The sequence below is a fragment of the Nipponia nippon genome, unplaced genomic scaffold, assembly GCF_047370975.1.
Source record: "Nipponia nippon isolate SJK-2023a ecotype South Korea unplaced genomic scaffold, ASM4737097v1 scaffold_8, whole genome shotgun sequence".
NCBI classification, from domain to species: Eukaryota; Metazoa; Chordata; class Aves; order Pelecaniformes; family Threskiornithidae; genus Nipponia; species Nipponia nippon.
The window spans coordinates 39,704,196-39,723,638 of record NW_028262402.1 but is presented as its reverse complement, the minus strand read 5'-3'; the positions used below and the strand labels follow the sequence as shown (position 1 = coordinate 39,723,638).

General features: G+C 42.8%; 2 protein-coding genes across 5 annotated transcripts in view; one reads left to right on the top strand and one right to left on the bottom strand.

The window, feature by feature from the left end:
* DENND4C (DENN domain containing 4C) overlaps positions 1-14,133 on the top strand; it is an 84,615-nt gene extending 70,482 nt beyond the window's left edge. For all 4 annotated transcript variants that reach the window (XM_087741681.1, XM_087741680.1, XM_087741682.1 and 1 more), the window contains one exon: positions 466-14,133. In XM_087741681.1, coding sequence (XP_087597807.1) covers positions 466-602 — 137 coding nt within the window. In that variant the 3' untranslated portion in view covers positions 603-14,133. The remainder of the gene's footprint in view (positions 1-465) is intronic.
* Positions 14,134-14,268: 135 nt separating this feature from the next.
* On the bottom strand, positions 14,269-19,378 carry RPS6 (ribosomal protein S6). Its single transcript, XM_087741691.1, has 6 exons — positions 19,239-19,378; positions 18,263-18,394; positions 17,101-17,311; positions 16,577-16,723; positions 15,224-15,381; positions 14,269-14,411 (listed from the first exon to the last, which is right to left on the bottom strand). The coding sequence occupies exons 1-6, from the start codon at positions 19,242-19,244 to the stop codon at positions 14,316-14,318; spliced, it is 750 nt and encodes a 249-aa protein (XP_087597817.1). The 5' UTR covers positions 19,245-19,378; the 3' UTR covers positions 14,269-14,315.
* Positions 19,379-19,443: the final 65 nt, after the last annotated feature.

Sequence of the window (19,443 nt, the reverse complement as noted above, 5' to 3'; positions counted from 1 at the left end):
GTTTGAAGCCAGTAATCAGTTATTTTAAACAAAGTTTATTAGCTTGAAGTTTAATTCCTCATGTCTGAAAACTTGCTCCCAGTCTTGTCCATCTTTCTCTGACCCACATATTAGACCTATGTCATCTAGCCACCTGACTGCCCACCCCTTCCTGGTCTCCTCTACCCTGGCTTCTAGTTGGTACTATGCAAGCAAAGGAACTCCCTTATGGGATGTGACAGGGGAATTACCCTGGGAACAGGCAAACTGAACTGTGATAGAAGTAATGTGCATCTACTGTGATGCATTGTGATGTTCCAGCATGAAGATGCTTTTCAGGTTCTCTGAGAGGATGCATTTTGAAAAAAAAAAATCAGTGGTTAGTTAAGATAATTATTTTGTCGTTATATAAAAATCACCAAAAGTATTTTATAGAAACAGTAGTGTGTTTGTTAGATAACTTCAACTATGCTTTTTCTATTTCAGAGGTCTTTGATCATGAATACAGAATTGCACATAAAAGTCTACCAAAGGATGTTCTTGAAAAGATGCAGAAAATAGATGCGCCACCAAGCAGCAGGGTTGAGTGTTGTAGGAAGTGCTTTGGAGCACCTTTAATATAAAAATGAGGAAGACACACGCTAAACTTCAGTGAGACAAGAGTAAAGGCAAACAAACCAGGAGCATGGTGAAATATACACTTTGAATCCCAAAAGGTGATAATTGAGCAATTTGTCAAAGCAATTTCATTGAGCTACAATATATATTCTTGTCTTTCATCTCATGAGACAGTGTAAAGTACGTTAAAATGTTTTAAAACTATATTAATAGAGTGAGTTGGTTTCAGTGATTGATCTGCTTTTTTTTCCTGTATATGCTTCTCTTTTTCCTTCCTCAAATCTTTCCCCTACAATATCAAGTTGTTCAAAAAGGTGATGATCAAACAGCAGCCTATAGTTGGTGACTTTAAGGGCCACGAATATTTGTTTATTTTAATGAAATAACTTTCCTGCCACAGAATACTTAGATTCTTCACTACTTCTTTAAAATGACCTTTAACTAAAGAGGGATCTTTTTATTGGTGTGCAGTATGTATGTGTGAATGTAAATATTTGAGTCCTTGGATTGGAAGTTGCAATGCATTTACTTTTGTCAGATCACAGTACCTGAAATTGCTACCCTTCTCGTGACCCTTGTCCCAATCACTATTCTAAATTATCTTTGGCTGACCTTTTCATAAGGTATGTCTATAGTTGTAAAAACCAGAAACTTACACTGAGTCTTCCTGTATTCTCTATCTGACAAATTAAAGATCCTATGAACGTACTGCCGCTTTCTCCAGAAGAATGATAGGCTTCTACACTAAGCAGCTCAGAAATGGATGGCTTTCTAAAAATTAGATAGGAAGCTTAAATGGCATTAGGATACATGCAAGGTTTGTCAAACAGATACTGTCTGGAAAAATTATGCTTTATACTGTATGCATGTATGCTTGAATTCTTTATCACCCTCTTATGGTTTCACGCTAGCCTGTGGGTTAATTATTTTGCACTGATAGTCCAAATTCAATATTTCAATTAAAATGTATTTATAAATGTGGTCTTCAAGGTGTATGTTAGCACAAATGAAGTGCTTGAGTGTATGATCTGAAAAGATGAATCCATCTTCTGGATTGCTTCTAGTAGATAAGACACTTCCTCACGTCACATATCTAATTGACTACAGTAGTCATAGTCTTGGCAAGAAGAGCCTGGATACTGGACAACAGTTTAAATGTTTCTGTTACTTGAGGAATATGATAAGATTTATTCCAGGTTTTTTACTGAAATTTAATGGTGTGGCTTTTCTGATGGAATTATTCCTAGAGAAAAAAAAAAAAAAGTAAGATTTGTAGCATGTTAAAGGAGCATAGCTAAACTATAACCACATCCGAGTATGAATGTATTTAATTCATACTACTCTCTTTCTTAAAAATTTTCATTCTTGAAAATGATGAGGGATGAAGATCTGTCTGGAACAGCTTCTACATGAAACAACAAAACCAGCTTTTGTTTTTTCATGAGGCTAAAACAAAGGATTTGCACTATTTGTGACAAAATACATTTGCGTCATGGACTGATTCCTTGTATTTTGTCCAAAAGTGTTGATCTTAAGTTAATATGGGGATATTGCATGGACAGATTCTCTCCTGATGAAAATGTTGTGCTTTCTCAACAATTAAGAGCAAGAAAGCACACACGGACTTTTCTTTTTTTTTAATTATTCTTTATTTTTGGGGTTTATGCATGGTTGCTTGCAGATATCTGTCCTACATTACAATGGAAGAGTAGAGCTTGATTCTTTGTATTTTCCTCTTCTTCTATTACATAATTGACATGCACTGTTCCATCCTTTTAAAGTAAAAGTCTCTCTGAAGCATTCATCCAAACAGCTTAATACGTCTACAAATCAAAATGGCAAATTTTCCTGTATAATTCTATACTGATCTTAAACATACAGCTATATGAAGACAATTTTTGAGTGTTAAATGGACAAACCATATGATTATGTGACGCAACTTGCAAGGAATCAAGTTTTAGTTATCCTTAAATTCTCCCAGCTCATCACAAGGAAAATCTGTCCAGTGAGTGCTGTTTTAGATAATTGGTGACAACTAAATTGTTTTAAACCATTGTAAATAATGTTATTGTAAACTAAATTCTGTAAGCAGATCACCTTCATTTCAAAACAACCTTCCCATCTGTTGCTGAAGATATAGATTAATCAGGCAGTAGTGTTGTAGAAACAGCAAAGCAGATTGTGTCGCAGCATCTAGTGTTAAATGTTAACTTTCCCCAGATATATACACTAAAGAAAAAAAACTCTAAAGCCTGAGGGGAAAAGGTCAGCTGCAGGATTGAACTTGCTTTGATTTGCTCCTGCGTATTGGCATTTCTGTACACTACAAATTAACTTCTATTTCTGTTGTATGTACCTGGATTTCAGAGTGGTGGAAGTCCTGCATGTAATTACCTGAAATCTTGAATCTGCCTATTGAAATGAATTCTTTAATACAGAATGACAAATGTAAGCACTTACTTTTTTTAATTTGGATTTTTTAATGCCTAGTTTTTAATAGCTTACTAATCAGCTGTTTTTTGAACAAAATCCATAGTTCAAATGAAAAGGGAGATCTCTGAAAGCTATTATGTTTTCATTTATGGAGATGCTTTTTTGGGGAAAAAAAGTTCACAAAAATTTGAAAGGAGTTAGGAACTGAGTGGGTTTTTTTCCTCATTGCTTTCTCTCCTTTCAAATGCATGATGGCACTTCTGTTCTTCCTTCAACTTTTAGGTCTCCTCCTACAAACAAGTAGAGACTGCAGGTTTTCCTATGCAAACTTTCTGAGATGTAGGCTTCCCTAATTTGAATGCTGAAAGAACTGTGAGTGTGCATAAGAAAAGGGTATGGCATAAAATAGCTTAGCATGGCTCAATACTTGTATGGTTGAAAAACTGGCCAAAAATAAACAGGGAAGTCTTCAAAAGTTTTTTTGTGAGTGCATTGCAAACGCTTTTGTCTTTCTGAAAATTGGGCACTAAAGGCATAATAAGTTCTTCTCTGCAACCTAGTAACAGCATGAACTTCTTGGGCTACATAGGAATGACTTAGTTACCTACAAATGCTTCTAATTTGTTTGACACCCCACTCCTAGTAATCCAAATTCATCTGCATCCATAATGCATGAATGAGCTGGACAAAGTGTTGTGAAGGAGGGGTGTGGATAAGCTTGATCTTGGTCCTGTTTTCCTCTCAGTGTAAGCAGAAAAAGTAGCATTTTGCTCACTTGGAAAACTCTTGCCTTCAAATACTCTTTCTAGTAGCTCAACAGCCAGTGTTCAGGAGGAGGTGGCTCTTCTGTGTGTATTTTGGAATTCTTACATATAAATGTTAAGAAAGTGGTTGCAGATCAGTATTCAGTTCAAAACCTGCAATGTGTGCACAAAGTGAGGGTGTAAACCAAACTGATTACATATGTGGATGCAAACTGTTAATGAATTCCAGGTAAGCCCAAGAACTTAGAAAGTTTGTGTTGGTATAACAATTACCACAGAGAAGCTTCCTTGAATTGTTGTCCTAAGGATGTTGAACTGCAGTCAGTTATGCTGAGAAGATACTATCTTGCCCCTTTCACCCATCTATAAAACAGTTATATATAGCTTGTGTGCTCATATCAAAATAGCTATTTTTTTTGTAGAATTAAAACAACAAATCGGATCTTAAAGGTTTAAAATCAGGATTTTTAAGTGACAAAGTTTTTCTTTATGAATTATAAATATATTCTGGCACATTACCAAGACATAACAACTTTCAAAACCCCGTAGGTATAGGAGACTGATGTGGCTGCAGTATTGGTGCAGTAATAGGTACCAGCTTTTACATGTTACTAGAAGCATCTGTATGTTACTTATAGTCATATCTTCTCTTCACTTTTTATACAACTCAAGTTTAGACAATACAATTTTAATGGAAAATATTTTATTAAGTATATGTGTTTCAAATTAAATTCATTTGTTTTGCAAGTAACTTAGCCTTGTTCCTAGTGGAATTTCACATTGGTTAAGCTGAAGCTACGTTGCACTTGTGAATGAGTAATTTTATTCCATTTTAACTGTGAATTAATGGCTTTTTGTGTTCCTACAGCTAGAAGAATATACCTTTCATTGAGTTTACTGCTTTCCTTGAATAACTGCAACATAGGGGATATTTTCAAAATGTATATTAAATTAGATCATAGAAATTATATTTTTAAAACAAACTGTTAAAATGTAAGTTAACTGAAGAATCCACTCAGTAGCTTTCTCTTTTTAAAACTTTTAATTCAACAATTATTTCAATGCAGATAACTTTATTTCATTAAATGGTAAGCAGGTTATATTCACGTAACTGTACATTTTCAACAAAGGTTTTTTTTCTTTTAACTAATAAAAACCTTAAGGTGCCTTCTGTATATCAGCTTTTCATTATGGACCTTTTTAAAAAGCAGGCAAACACCCTTGTAACTTTTAAGTCTTGAAACTGAATGGTTGAATTGGAATCTAATTCTGTATTCTACTGTGCTGTATATTGTGATGCATACAAGGAAAGAAGCGGATGGGGTTTTTATTTGTTCTTTCAGTCTGCATCAATCAATGGTGCAAATAAAAGGGATTGTTTTGCTGTTTTTAGAAGCACATTAAACTCCTTTTAGGAGCTTAAAATAAACTGTATTGTACTGAGGATGAAAGGATGTAGTGTGAATAAATTATGAATTTATTAAGTGAGCTGGGAAGTTTTCTTTAATGCAATAAAATTTGCACTGGTTTAGAGACTGTTTTGAACTGTTGAAAAATGGCATCCATTTACTGTGCTTTGATTAACAAGTGTTTCTCTGTAATGTTTTTGTACATTTGACAAATGTTTCTTGAGTTTAAAAGGGCACTCTGCATATTCTGAATTCTGTATAGATATCCTAGACTAAGAAACAATTTTTAATGTATTTCCCAAAATAAAATATGTATGCATCCTGTGTAAAAATTTCAGTTGTTCAGCTTTTCTGCCATTGGAACTTACCTGCTTGACAGAATTTAATTTTAAATGCAAATTCAGCCTATAGTTGGGCAAAAGCAGAGACTTTCAATTGCCTTTTTTGGGAATTGTTTCATAGTACCTCAGTGATTTCTGAATGGTAGGAAAGAGCAGGAGCAGGAAGAGAAAAGATGGGATGCATGTGTGGAGATCTGGTTCATGAGAGAGGATGGCTCTGTGACACCTTAAGCAAGCCATGGGGACTAGTAGAGGGAAGAAGAATTGAAAAACAGGCTGAGGGAGGCAGAATCCATTAAGATCTCATTTGCAGGGAAGTCATGGACCCTGGCTTCCTGATGATAGAGCTGCTGCTCTCTGCTGACCAAGAAAAACATCATTAATCAGTGGGTGGGAACAGCTTGGTGGCTGTACTTGGTGGAACACTTCCTGGGAGCTCTGGTTTCTCAGTGGCTTTGCAGTGGTGGCACAGAGTGATGCTTTCAAGTGATGCATCCTAGCTTGCAAGAGACACTGGTAGACCTCCTGCCTCATAACATACTCACAGGTTTACATGCAGTTTCCAGATTTTTTTTTTAATATTTTTTTTCTTTTTAAATGGGGGGTGGGGGGAGTGGGGGAGAGGAGTGAGCTAGCCCTTGTTCTCATGGGAGAACAGATATCTGCTGGAAATACAACACAGCAGAGAGAAAGAGTCTTGGACACAGCTGGTAAGCGAGCCAACCAGGGGAGGTGCCCCGCTGGACCTGCTGTTTATGAACAGAGAAGGCCTGGTGGGCGATGTGGTGGTCGGAGGCTGTCTTGGGCTCAGCGACCACGAAATGATAGAGTTTTCAATTCTAGGAGAGGTAAAAGGAAGGGGGTCAGCAAGACCGCCACCCTGAACTTTAGAAGGGCAGACTTCGGATTGTTTAGGAGTCTGGTTAAGAGAGTCCCTTGGGAGGCAGTGCTGAAGGGCAAAGGAGTCCAGGAAGGCTGGATGGTATTCAAGAAGGAAGTCTTAAAGGCGCAGGAGCAGGCCGTCCCCATGTGCCGCAAGTTGAGCGGGTGGGGGAGAAGACCGGCCTGGCTGAACAGGGAGCTTTGGCTGGAACTCAGGAAAAAAAGGAGAGCTTACCACCTTTGGAAGAAGGGGCAGGTGACTCAGGAGGACTACCAGGATGTTGTGAGGATATGCAGGGAGCAGATCAGAAAGCCAAAGGCCTAGCTAGAACTTAATCTGGCCACCGTCGTTAAAGATAACAAAAAATGTTTTCACAAATATGTCAGTGACAAAAGGAGGGGCAGGGAGAATCTCCCTCCTTTGTTGGATGCAGAAGGTAACCTTGCCATGAAGGATGGGGAGAAGGCAGAGGTACTTAATGCCTTCTTTGCCTTAGTCTTTAGTAGTCACTGGTCATCCTCGGGGTTTTCAGGCCCCTGAGCTGGGAGATGGAGATAGGATGCAGAGTGAAGTCCCAGTTGTCGAAGAGGTGGCAGTCACTGACCTGCTCCTCCACCTGGATGCGCACAAGTCCATGGGGCCAGATGGGATCCACCTGAGGATACTGAGGGAACTGGCAGAGGAGCTGGCCAAGCCACTCTCCATCATTTATCAGCAGTCCTGGTCAACTGGGGAGGTCCCAGATGACTGGAAGCTAGCAAATGTGACGCCCCTCTACAAGAAGGGTCGGAAGGAGGATCCGGGGAACTACAGGCCTGTCAGCCTGACCTGGGTGCCGGGGAAGGTCATGGAGCAGATCATCTTGAGTGCCATTACGTGGCACATGTGGGACAACCGGGGGATCAGGCTCAGCCAGCATGGGTTTATGAAAGGGAGGTCCTGTTTCACTAACCTGGTCTCCTTCTATGACAAGGTGACCCGCTTAGTGGATGAGGAGAAGGCTGTGGATGTTGTCTACTTGGACTTTAGGAAGGCCTTTGACACTGCCTCCCACAGCATTCTCCTGGAGAAGCTGGCTGCTCACGGCTTGGATGGGTGCACTCTGTGCTGAGTTAAAAACTGGCTGGACGGCCGAGCCCGGAGAGTGGTGGTGAATGGAGTCAAATCCAGTTGGCAGCCGGTCACGAGTGGTGTTCCCCAGGGCTCAATACTGGGGCCGGTCCTGTTCAACATCTTCACTGATGACCCGGATGAGGGGATCGAGTGCACCCTCAGTAAGTCTGCAGATGACACCAAGTTGGGTGGAAGTGTCAATCTGCTGGAGGATAGGAAGGCCCTGCAGAGGGACCTGGACAGGCTGGACTGATGGGCTGGGGCCAACTGTATGAGGTTCAACAAGGCTAAGTGCCGGGTCCTGCACTTCGGTCACAACAACCCCATGCAACGCTACAGGCTGGGGGAGGAGTGGCTGGAGAGCTGTCTGTCGGAAAAGGACCTGGGGGTGTTGGTTGACAGCCGCCTGAACATGAGCCAGCAGTGTGCTCAGGTGGCCAAGAGGGCCAATGGCATCCTGGCCTGTGTCAAGAATAGTGTGGCCAGCAGGACCAGGGAGGTGATAGTGCCCCTGTACTATCACTGTACACTGTACACTGTACACTGGTGAGGCCGCACCTCGAGTACTGTGTTCAGTTTTGGGCCCCTCACTACAAGAAGGACATTGAGGTGCTGGAGCATGTCCAAAGAAGGGCAACGAAGCTGGTGAAGGGTCTAGAGCACAAGTTTTATGAGGAGCGGCTGAGGGAACTGGGGTTGTTTAGCCTGGAGAAGAGGAGGCTGAGGGGAGACCTTATCACTCTCTACAACTACCTGAAAGGAGGTTGTAGCGAGGTGGGGGTCGGTCTCTTCTCCCTAGTAACGAGTGATAGGACGAGAGGAAACGGCCTCAAGCTGTGCCAGGGGAGGTTTAGGTTGGATATTAGGAAAAACTTCTCCACCGAAAGGGTGGTCAGGCACTGGAACAGGCTGCCCAGGGAAGTGGTTGAGTCTCCATCCCTGGAGGTATTTAAAGAACGGATAGATGTGGTGCTCGAGGACATGGTTTAGTGGTGGACTTGGCAGTGATAGGTTAACAGTTGGACTCGATGAGCTTAAGGGTCCTTTCCAACCTTAATGATTCTATGATTCTATGAAGCTGGGATGACGTTTAAGCAGTAGAAACTGCCAGTTACTGTCAAGTGCTTCAGGCCTTCACAACTTGAGGCTTGTCAGTCTTTCATCAAACTCCTTCATGTATGGCAGTCAGTTCATTAATCTGTTAGTAAAAATAAGAATACTAGACCCTGAAGACCTTTTTCTCTCTGAAGAAACTGATATGCATAGCACAAACTGGTAGCTTGTGGAGAAGATTCATAATAAACTAGTCTTTTCAGGGCTGTTTTTAGGTAGGGAGCTTGGGAACAATCTTGCCAGCGTCACAATGACTTTGCTTGTTTTATCTCACTGCTTTTGTCACTGCTGGTTTTTTAATAATGCTGCCTGCTAAAAATATTACACTGCCTTCCTAATCTGCTGCCTTTAATGTGGCCTATAGAGAGAGGAGGCTGAAGGAGGGAGGGTGTAACAGGAACAAAAGCTTGCAGTTGAGGAATCCCAAAGAAGCATGAACACAGGATTTGGGTTTGAAGCTGTAGGGAGGAGGGAACTGGTGTCTCCTGTGCCAAAATGAGGTGGGAAACTTGAGGGAATGTGATGGTAGAAGGTGACAGCAGAAGGAGCTGGCTTAAGGAAGCTCTGATCCTTCATGTGTTCAGAGCTACCATCAGAATACTAATTAGTGGTAGTTCTCCCCAGCTCTGCAGAGACAAACTACTGTCTACAAAGAAGAGTAAAGGAAAAGTCACTAACTTGCCAAGCTGGAGAAAATCTGATGGGGTCTGAAAAGAAACACAAAGGTCCTGCCTCTGGGTAAGAAAAATCTCATGCACCAGTGCGGGTCAGACTGGCTGGAGAGCAGCTGGGCAGGAAAAGATGTAAGGTTCCTGGTGGATGCCAATGTGACCATGCGCCAGCAGAGTGCCCTCACAGCCACGCAAGCCAACAGTGTCCTGGGGTGAACAAGGCAGAGCATTGCCAGTAAGTGGAGGGGGATGATCTTGTCCCTGTACTCAGTGCTGGTGAGGCATGTCTGGGTGCTATGCCCAAGCCTGGGCTGACCAGTACAAGAGAGACTTGGATATCCTGGAATGACTCCAGTGAAGGGCCACAAAGGCGATGAAGGGCTCGGAGCATCTGTCACACAAGAGGAGGCTGACCGAGCTGGCACTGTTGAGCCTAGAGAAAGCTTGGGAGCAAGGAGAATCTCATCTCTGTGTCTAAATACCTGATGGGGTGGGTTGGGAGTAGAGAAGACAGAGCCAGACTCTTCTCAGTGGTGACCTGTGCCAGAAGAGGCAATGGGCACAAACCTGAACTACAGGAAAATCCACTTAAATGTTTTAACTGTGAGGGTGGCGAAACACTGGAACAGGTCGCCTGGAAGGTTGTGGAGTCTCCATCCTTTAAAAAATGCTCAGACATGACTGGACACCACCCTACTTCAGCAGGGGTTTGCACTGCAGACTTCCAGGGTTCCCAGCCAGTCTCAGTGGCTCTGTGGGGATGGGTGGCAGCACGAAACTGCTGGGAGGAGCAGAGGCTGGCTTCACCTGGTTACCAGAGCAGTTTAGAGGGATGTTCTGCCATTTTTGTTTAGGTTTCCTCAAAGTGTTTTCCTTTGGCATTTTTTCCCCCCCATTTTTTCCTGTAGTGTCATATTGTCTGAATTCAGACCTTGCCAATTAAAACTGATTACGTATATGTGTTCTGTTTCCTTGGGTTGTGGAGAGATGAAATAACAACGTATTGGGTTGTGACCAGAGTCCCTGTTACTTGCCCTGAAGCTTAAGGTATCTCTGAGTTTGCAGCTGAGCTTCAGGCTTGCTGAAAAACTTTGCCCTTGAAGGGCAGAAATCCTGCCAAAACTGCTGTTAAGTTCAAGGAAAAGCTGATGCTCCCAGATAGGATTTCTTGTTTGTCACCGTGTTTTGTATCACAGGTTTTGAACTGCTGTTAAGGTGTTAAGAGCCTTCTGCAGTTGCTGGCCTTGCAAAGTTTTATTGCAGACCCTACTATAGTAAAGTTGGGAAGTGCACAGGGGCAGAGAGTGAGCAAGCACTGCCTCATTAACCTCTTCCAAGTTGGAGATTTTATTCATCCATGACCTAAAGCCATGGTGAAAGCAGATGATTGACTGGAAAAATCCAGTATGGATTTACCAAAGGCAAATCATGCCCGACTAACTTGATTGCTTGCTACAACAGAATAACACCTGTCAAGAGGGGGAGAGCAGTGACTATTGTTTAGCTGGGCTTCAGCAAAGCGTTCAACAGTTTCGCACAGCCTTCTCCTGGACAAACTGTCAAGATACAGACTGGACGGGTGGTCTGCGAGATGGGTAGGGAAATTGTGTCACAGGCCGCACTCAGAAGGCGGTGATCAATGGTTTTTTCCTAAGGTTGGCAGCCTGTCACAAGCGGTGTCCCCCTGGGATCAGTACTGGGACCCTCGCTGTTCAGCATCTTCATAAATGATCTGGACAACGGGACTGAAAGCACCCTCACCAAGCTTGCTGACGACATGAAATTGGGTGGTGACGTGGATGCATCAGAAGGAGAGCCATCTTTCAGAGACCTGGACAAGCTGGGAGAGTGGGCTAGCAAGAACTGCATGAAGGTCAACAAAGACAAGTGCAAAGTCCTGCATCTGGGAGACATAACCCAAGAGCCCAGCACAGGCTCAGATCTGTGTGGCTGGGGAGCAGCTTTGCCGAGATGGACCTGGGGGTTGCGGTGGACAAGCTGAACACAGTCAGTGGTGCGCCACTGCAGCAGCCAAGGCAAATTGAATCCTGAGCTGCGTTCAGGGACATTACTAGCAGAGACAGAAACGCGAACATCCCACTTCAGTCTGTGCTGTCAGGCTGCACCTGGAGTACTGGGTCCAGTTCTGGGCTCCACAGTTCAATAAAGATGCAGATGGGAGAGGGTCCAAAGGAGGGCCACAAAGATTATCAGAGGGCTGGACAGACTGCCATATGAGGAAAGACTGAAGGACTTTTACTTAGGTCTTTTCACCCTCGAGAAGGCTCAGGGGAGACCTCATCACATACTTAAAGGGCGGCTACAAAGAGGACAAAAGCTCTTGCTTTGCAGGGAGCCACATGGAGAAGACAAGGGGCAACAGGTACAAGTTGCACCAGGAGGTTTCATTTCAGTGTAAGAAATTTTTTTACCATGAGAACACTCACTCACCAGAACCACCTCCCCGGGGACATGGTAGATTCCCCATCACTGGACATTTTCAAGATATAGGTGGACAGGGCACTCGATAATCTCATCTAGGCTCTCTTTCTCTTGAAAGGTTGGACCAGGTGGTCTTCCAGGGTCCCTTCCAACCTGGGCTGTTCTGTGATTCTAAGTCATGGTGTGCCTGATTCACACTTACAAACCCAGGACTGGTGAAGGAAGCAGCAGAGGCACCACAAAGGAAAAATCAAGGAAAAAATTCAAAGGAAAATTCAAGGAAACAAGGGATGGAAAACAGTGCAGGGAAGTTTTCTGTTATTGGGGATTAGGCTGTTATTTCCTGGCTCTGACAAGGCCATGCATTCTCACTGATGGCTTGACAAACATAACCAGCACCCTACCCACTTTTTCTACACATTAGTAATTAGCAGCTTATACAGTAGGACGTTCTTTTTAGAACACAGGTCTCTTCCAGGACACACTAATGTGAGTGCTTGGTGACCTTGACCAGAGCAAGTGCCTCTGAATTGCATGGAACTACCTGTTACTAGGATGCAAAAGAGAAGGCTAGACAGTGCTGAGAAGTTAGTCATGTGTATTTCTCTTCTGCAGATTATTGTAAAATTCTCAGCATTGTGAATTTAGTGAGTGCTAATCTCATACTTAAAACATGAGACCCCCTTTTGCTTCACAGTGCCTGTTGATGACTTCTTTCCTGTAAACATTTGTAATGTGTGTGTGCAAGTTGTTTTTTAGTAAGCAGGTTAATGATGTCATATGAAGAATATTTGACTGACAGATGATACACAGATTTACCCGTATTTTCTCTGTATCAATTTTTGCAGCTGAAACACTAACATTAATTATAAGGGGATTTGTGAAAGGTACACTTTTCATTTTAGTGAAGCTCAGGCCTAACAGGGCCTATGTGGCTATCTTCACTACTAATAGAAGAGACCCTCTTGTTTAAAGTGAAACTAAAAAAAAAAATACACTGATATATCGAGTTCATCTTGTATGAAATAGTACCCTCTTAAAATTTTATGAAACTAGTCAGCATTCTTGTTGAACTCACACTTAACTACTATTGCTAACCCTCTTTGTCTTTTCTGATTATGTAGTTATCATTCAAAACTAGTCTATTATTCTTCCACCCGAACAGTTATGCTGTGCAACGCATCTTAAATGGAAGCTTGGAGCAACTGCTTTGGCCAGTTCTCTTGGTCTGAGGCTTCTACTGCACACACATGCCTCACAGCAAATTCCACCCTTGTTAGAGATCAGCATCCCTTCTCCCTAATACAAACCAAAGTTCAAGGACGGCAATTTGATCCTTCTGAGCCCATAATCTACTGCCAGCAAGTCATGTGTTCTGCAACTCCCATTTTCTAGAGTCCAGATTCCACATTCAATGTATTAAAAAAGTTACCTCTAAAGTTACCTCTAGACAGTCAGATGGGGCCCTGACTTAAAGAGCCTTGTATGCACAAAGCTGGGGGGGAAGGGCAGAGGGAAGCTTCCTAACTTCTAAGGTTGTTATAGCTTAATGTATTGAAATTTTTATACTGGAAATAGAAGCACCTATCTCAACAAAACCTGAAGTGGATCCCGATTACTATTTTAAGAACGACTAAGACAATCTATTTAGCCGCTGACCATTCTAACATCAAACACTTAACGTGTATTCTTAAGTCAGAGCAGAATTCCCATCACCCTTACCTGGTACTAGGTCTGCATAAAGTACAGTCTGAATACATAAAAACTGTAAAGTTTCTTTATCCTCGAGTGAAATTTCTGAGTCAAACCTTTTAATGGCTGGCTTAATCATGCTCAGTATTCAGTACAAATGTCAAGAGCAGAATGCTGAAATACTTCTAGAATCATATAATATCTTGAGCTGGAAGAGACCCATGAGGATCAAGTCGAACTCCCTGCTCCTTGCAGGACTACCTAGAACTAAACAATATGACTAAGAGCGTCGTCCAGATGCTCCTTGAACTCTGACAGGCTTGGTGCCACGACCACTTCCCTGGGGAGCCTGTTCCAGTGACTGACTTAATTGCACTTAATTCTGCCAAGAATCAGCTGAAGGCTTTCCATTTTACCAATCTTACACTATCAAAAGCAAGTGACATGATTCCTCATCTGGAAACACTACCCTGTAATTAAGATTAAAAAAAAAAAAAAAGAAACAAACCAAGTGAGTTCAACCCACAGCTCCTGAAGATTAGCTTAAGTTTAGTTCCTGTGGATGCTGCTGAACCATCACACAGGATTTTGCCGTTACAGGCAAATCCTGATTGTAGAAAAATCAACATGCATGCACAAGATTGTTATAAATTGGAACATCTCACTAAAGACAATGTATATTACAAGTTCTCAAAAGAGAACTGAATCAAGACCAAGTGGTTCCAGTTTGGCCTGCATGATGCAGTTAGTCTAGACTAATATTTATTTTAAGAGATGGCCAGTAACAATATGCACTGGAAAGTCTCATACTGAAAGTTAACCACAAAAAGGGTTTATTTCTAGTATCATGTACATCTTTACTTCTGACTTGACTCAGACTTAGATGTAGAAGCTCTCAATGAAGAAAGCCGGCGTCTCTTCGCAATCTGCTCCTGGCGTTTCTCCTTGGCTTCCTGAAAAGCAAAGCAGCATGAAGTGAGTACTGAGACGTTACGTGTAATCAAGTGCTTCAAAACAACTACAAAGGAACAAACTAGGGAAAATGCAACTTGAAGAAAGCTACCAGAAAGAATGGATTCCTTAAGTCAATAAAGCAAAATACTGTTTCCTTTCTTCACAGATCAGAAGAATTCTACAAGTATCCTAACCTGTACAGATGCATGTCTCTAAACAATGTGGACTAGTGTCCAAAATTACAGTAAAAATACTAAGGCAGAGTTCACAATATACTAGACGTCCATCTACTCTCAGTTTCCATCTGGAAGTCATGAAACACTCAAGTACACTGTCAAATATTCCAACGGTATTGCTTTGGCAGTCACTGCTGTTTTAGGTGCAAAAGCAAACTAATCCAAACAAATAGCTTCTTGCCAAGTTACCTTCCATTCAGGTCAACTGCTGGATCCTCTTTCTCACACAGTCACTCTAATGCTTAGGCCTCTGAGTTAAACTAGAATTCATTTGAACTAAACTGCTTACTGCAAAACTTATCTTCACGGGCCATAACTGTTCATTGTCTTCTTCAAGATCAGTTCTCAGTTAAAGTAATTGGTCTGGTTAATTTCCACTATTCTAGGACTAGCAAAAATGGATAGAAATTCTCGTAAAAACATTTGACCAGCAATGTTTATACTCACATTCAGGCATTCCTATTCAAAATGCACTAGGTACAGAGCAGCTGTAAGTGTACAGTCAAGTTTACCAAGCCCTTCAGATGCTGGGATATGAGGTATTCCATATAGCCAAATTATAAGGGCAAACACACCTTCATTCTCTTGGCCAAGAGCTTCGCATATTCTGCCGCTTCCTCCTTATTCTTTTGAGTGCGCTGCTTCTTCAGAGCAATACGTCTGCGCTTATGTTGCAGAACTCGAGGGGTCACTAGTCGCTGGATCTTAGGGGCCTTGGTTCTGGGTTTCTTGCCTAAAAAAGCATTACGAATCAGCAGAAGTGGTAGATTATCTTCCAAAGATGAACTAGCAAACTTAAGAGTAAGTTCCATTTACTGTTATGGTAATGTTATTTAGTGGATTGCATATTATAGCAACTTATACAGAGTTCAACCTCTTGACAGCTTTTGCAGGAAAAGTGATCAATTACTGTCAGACATAGCATTAACAAAATATAGTCATAATGCTCACTATTTATTATCAGCAATGAAGTATAAGTAATGCATCCCTAACTCCCTGCATTTTTGTGAAAACTCCTAGTTTCTCAGCAGGCCTGTCTTCAATAATTCCCCCTAGACTTGCAACGTTTAAAGACTATGGAAACTCATAATCTAGCTTACAGAACAAGCCATTATGCTTTCAGCGCCAAAAAGTTCTCTACAATTCTACACAGGCTTGACATGTCTCTCTCCAACAAACAGATCTACGTAGTGCATAACGAGCAAACAAAACACACCACCACACACATCTGTAAAATTTCACTTCTCAATCCTGCCTGACTTCAGTAGTCACAAGCAACAGTCCGATGTCCACCAGGATCACATTCTTTAATGGACAGAATAGTTCCAATGATGCAGAAAATAGTGGTCTTCTACCCAACAAGCTTTCACAGTGCCCAAGCTTTATCATGTCCTTTCTGCTAAAAATCCTCCTCCCCTTGTTGTTCCCTGATCAAATGCAAAAGAACCCAAAATTAAAACCTTACACTGCAAGAGACAGGTGGTAAGCAAAACAGTGCCCTGCCAATAAAAGCTCATTTTGGAGACTGCCACAAGCAATGGTGAAAAACACTTAGTATCTTCTCTATATACTGCATTTTTCTCTGCCTCTTAAAAATGTTTCAAAAATATTCCACCTCATATTTAACCTTCTTTTAGTAACAATTATTTTTGCATTATTCTTAGAACCACTAGTAAATATTACTCCAGATTCTATCAAACATTAAAAAACAAATTGTGCCAAAGTAGATGGAAAGGGAAGAGAAAAGAAATGGTGCAACCAAGAAACTCCCCTTCTTATCCATAAGTTACAGCTGACAAAGCTTACAACACCATGTCAGTCAACTCCCGGATCTACTACTATAGTGTGCTTCATTCACTGCAGTAGGCTGGACACCTCTTTGCTGGTCATCACATGAAAGCAAAGAGTTGCAGAATTTGACTTCTTACCCTCTTTGTTCAGAGGCTTCCTCACAACATACTGGCGAACATCATCCTCCTTAGACAGGTTGAACAGCTTGCGGATTCTGCTAGCCCTCTTGGGACCAAGACGACGGGGCACAGTTGTGTCTGTCAGCCCAGGAATATCCTTTTCACCTTTGAGAACATAAGATTAAACATGCCAATTAATCCTGCATCTACCGAACACCTGCTTTGTTAGTGACTTTCAGTTATAAGTTTAAAAATGCATAAAAATTCAAGATAATACCAGCTAATCCTTGGGGTTCTACTACCAATAGTGCCACCCCTAGCTACACTTTGCTCATTTAATATGATCAGATTGCTGGCAACAGTAAATGTTTCAATGACCAGTTTTAAAATTACAAGAATGTAATGCTGAGAGGCAATTTCAAGACACATTCACACTCTAAACTTGGGACTGCATTTGCATTCTAGACCTTCTCAGCCACTAGCCAGCAGGCTCCTTCTGAGTGCCTACGTCTACCTATTACTTGCTTCATCCAGACTCTTACCCTTTTTCACTATGACCAAGTTCAGAACACTCAAGTTGGCATCAACGATGCAACCGCGAACGGATTTGCGTTTTCTCTCTCCAGTTCTTCTGGGGCGATAGCAGGAGTGGCCCTTGCTGAGCAGAAGGCGGACACGTCCATGAGTCAGGACACCTTGCTTCATAGGGAAGCCTTGTTTGTCATTGCCACCACTGATCCGGACAACATAGCCCTGTGAAAACACAGAAATACACTTAAGTTGCTCGCATCTCTATTACTTCAAGGAGAAGTAGTGGCTATCACAACACACTGTTCAAAACAATGGGGTACTGTGGCCATGACTCAAAAGAAGTCACTGATACTGCCCATGCAAACAACTTCTTTAACCAACACCACTCCAACAGTTCAGGAATTTTACTTAACAGATGTGAAAAATATCTGTGTGTACCAGAATTTACATTTATTCTACTTATTTTCAAATATATATGCAAAAATTAAATTCCTATCCATTCAAAGTTTTGTTTAAGCTACACCAGCCTGAATTTTGTCCATTACTGTCTAGCTTTTCTTTAATCCTAAACCTAACCAAAGCCTGTTATCATCACAAACTGGAAAACTCCATACAACACAAGAAGATCTGGAGTAGGGATACATGGGTAAAAAGGAAGAGAAACCCAAGGATTTTTTTATTGCCTTCCTTGTGGAGGTGGCAACAGAAAAGATCAACTTACTCAAATTCAGCTGGACTGTCCGTATTAACACTCAACTCTTCCAAGCCCATCCACCAGGCCCGACATACTTTTTCCTGTGCACTTACAACAGTTTAAACACAATGAAGGCAATTTTGAACTTGTTCAGTAAAGAAGGGATGACCAGTTTTACAGTATAAATTTAATTTGTCCTGAGTACCAAGATGGCACTTACATGAAGAACAGAAAACTACTGCAAAGAGCAGCAATAAACTCCAAAATCAAGGCTTAAAAAAAAAGGCACCTAGATAAATCAAAGTAGCAGAACAGGCTAGCCTACTCACCAAGTTCAGTATATATAGCAAGAGAAACTTCCAACACACCTGCCAAACGTACACCATACAAGCACTCTACTGTGACAACTCCAAACTGGAGAAATGTTGTAATTTAAGCTCCTCGAATACAGCTCTGATACATCCTTCTACACTTCTTACCTTCCACTCCTCACCAAGAGAATCAGCTGCAACCTCCGTGGCCATCCGTTTCTCATAGAATGTTCTCAGCTTGCGCTCATCATCCACTTCAATGAGTTTCTGGCAGCCAGTGGCTGGGAAAGAGATGTTCAGCTAACAGAAGGCGGGGAAAAAAAAAAAAAAAAAGATTTAGTTGAAACCTCGCATGAGACATTTTAACAGAAAATTAGCATTTGTCTGCTGGTTTCATCTTAGCATTTCAAAGCTGAAAGTCCCCATCTGCTTACATGAACACTTACTAGCCTTAAGTTGTCACTACCGTGCATGGAAAGGCAGACAGGTCTGTCCTTGGCCACACTGGGCTGCATTACTCGTTCAGCTACAGAGAAAACTGACTTTACCACAGCTAGAGCTTGATCACCTTCAAACAGACTGCAATCGAGCAAGTCAAGGTGAGGGCAGCAGAAACCTGTTCTCTCTTCTTCTGCAAGCCCTTCGTAGCACACATTGTATTACAAAATTGCATAAGCAACCTAAGGGAAGCAACACTAGCCACTGGTGATTACTTGTGCTTCTTAGGGTCCGGAGCAAAGCCCAGAGCCTCGGGGACGCCTCCCAGCACTTCCCCCTCGAGCACGGCCTAGTATCAGCGCAGGCCCAGCCGCAGCGCACACGGTGCCTCCCTGCTAGGCCCCGCTATCGACAGCGCAGGCCTCACACTCGCAAAAGACCTTCTAAGCGGAGCAACCACCACTACCGGCACCCGGAGCGCCCTAGTCCGGCGGCAGGGGAGGCCGCACTGAAGGAGCGGGGCCCGCGCGGCCGCCATGTCACCCCGCCAACAATCCGCTCCCATCCACCCCGCAGCGGCGCTCCAGCCCCGCCACCAGGGACCATCGCCCTCCACCAGAGGCCCCACACGTAGCGCTAAAGCCATTTGTGGCGGGGGAAGCCGAACCCTCCCGGGGCACGGCCCCGGCCCCCCGCGCCGACCCACCTTCATCCTCGCCGAGCTGCGCCGCCGCGAAAAAAGGCCGCACTTCCGTCCGCAGCCCGCAGATACATCCGCCAACTCTCGCGAGAAGGGCACCGCCCCTGCCCCGCGTGACCGGGGCTAGCCAATGGCGAGCGAGGCGGGGAGGAGCCGAGGGGCGTGGCGGGGAGGAGCCGGCTCTGGCCGTTGGCGGCGGAGCGTTTCGCCG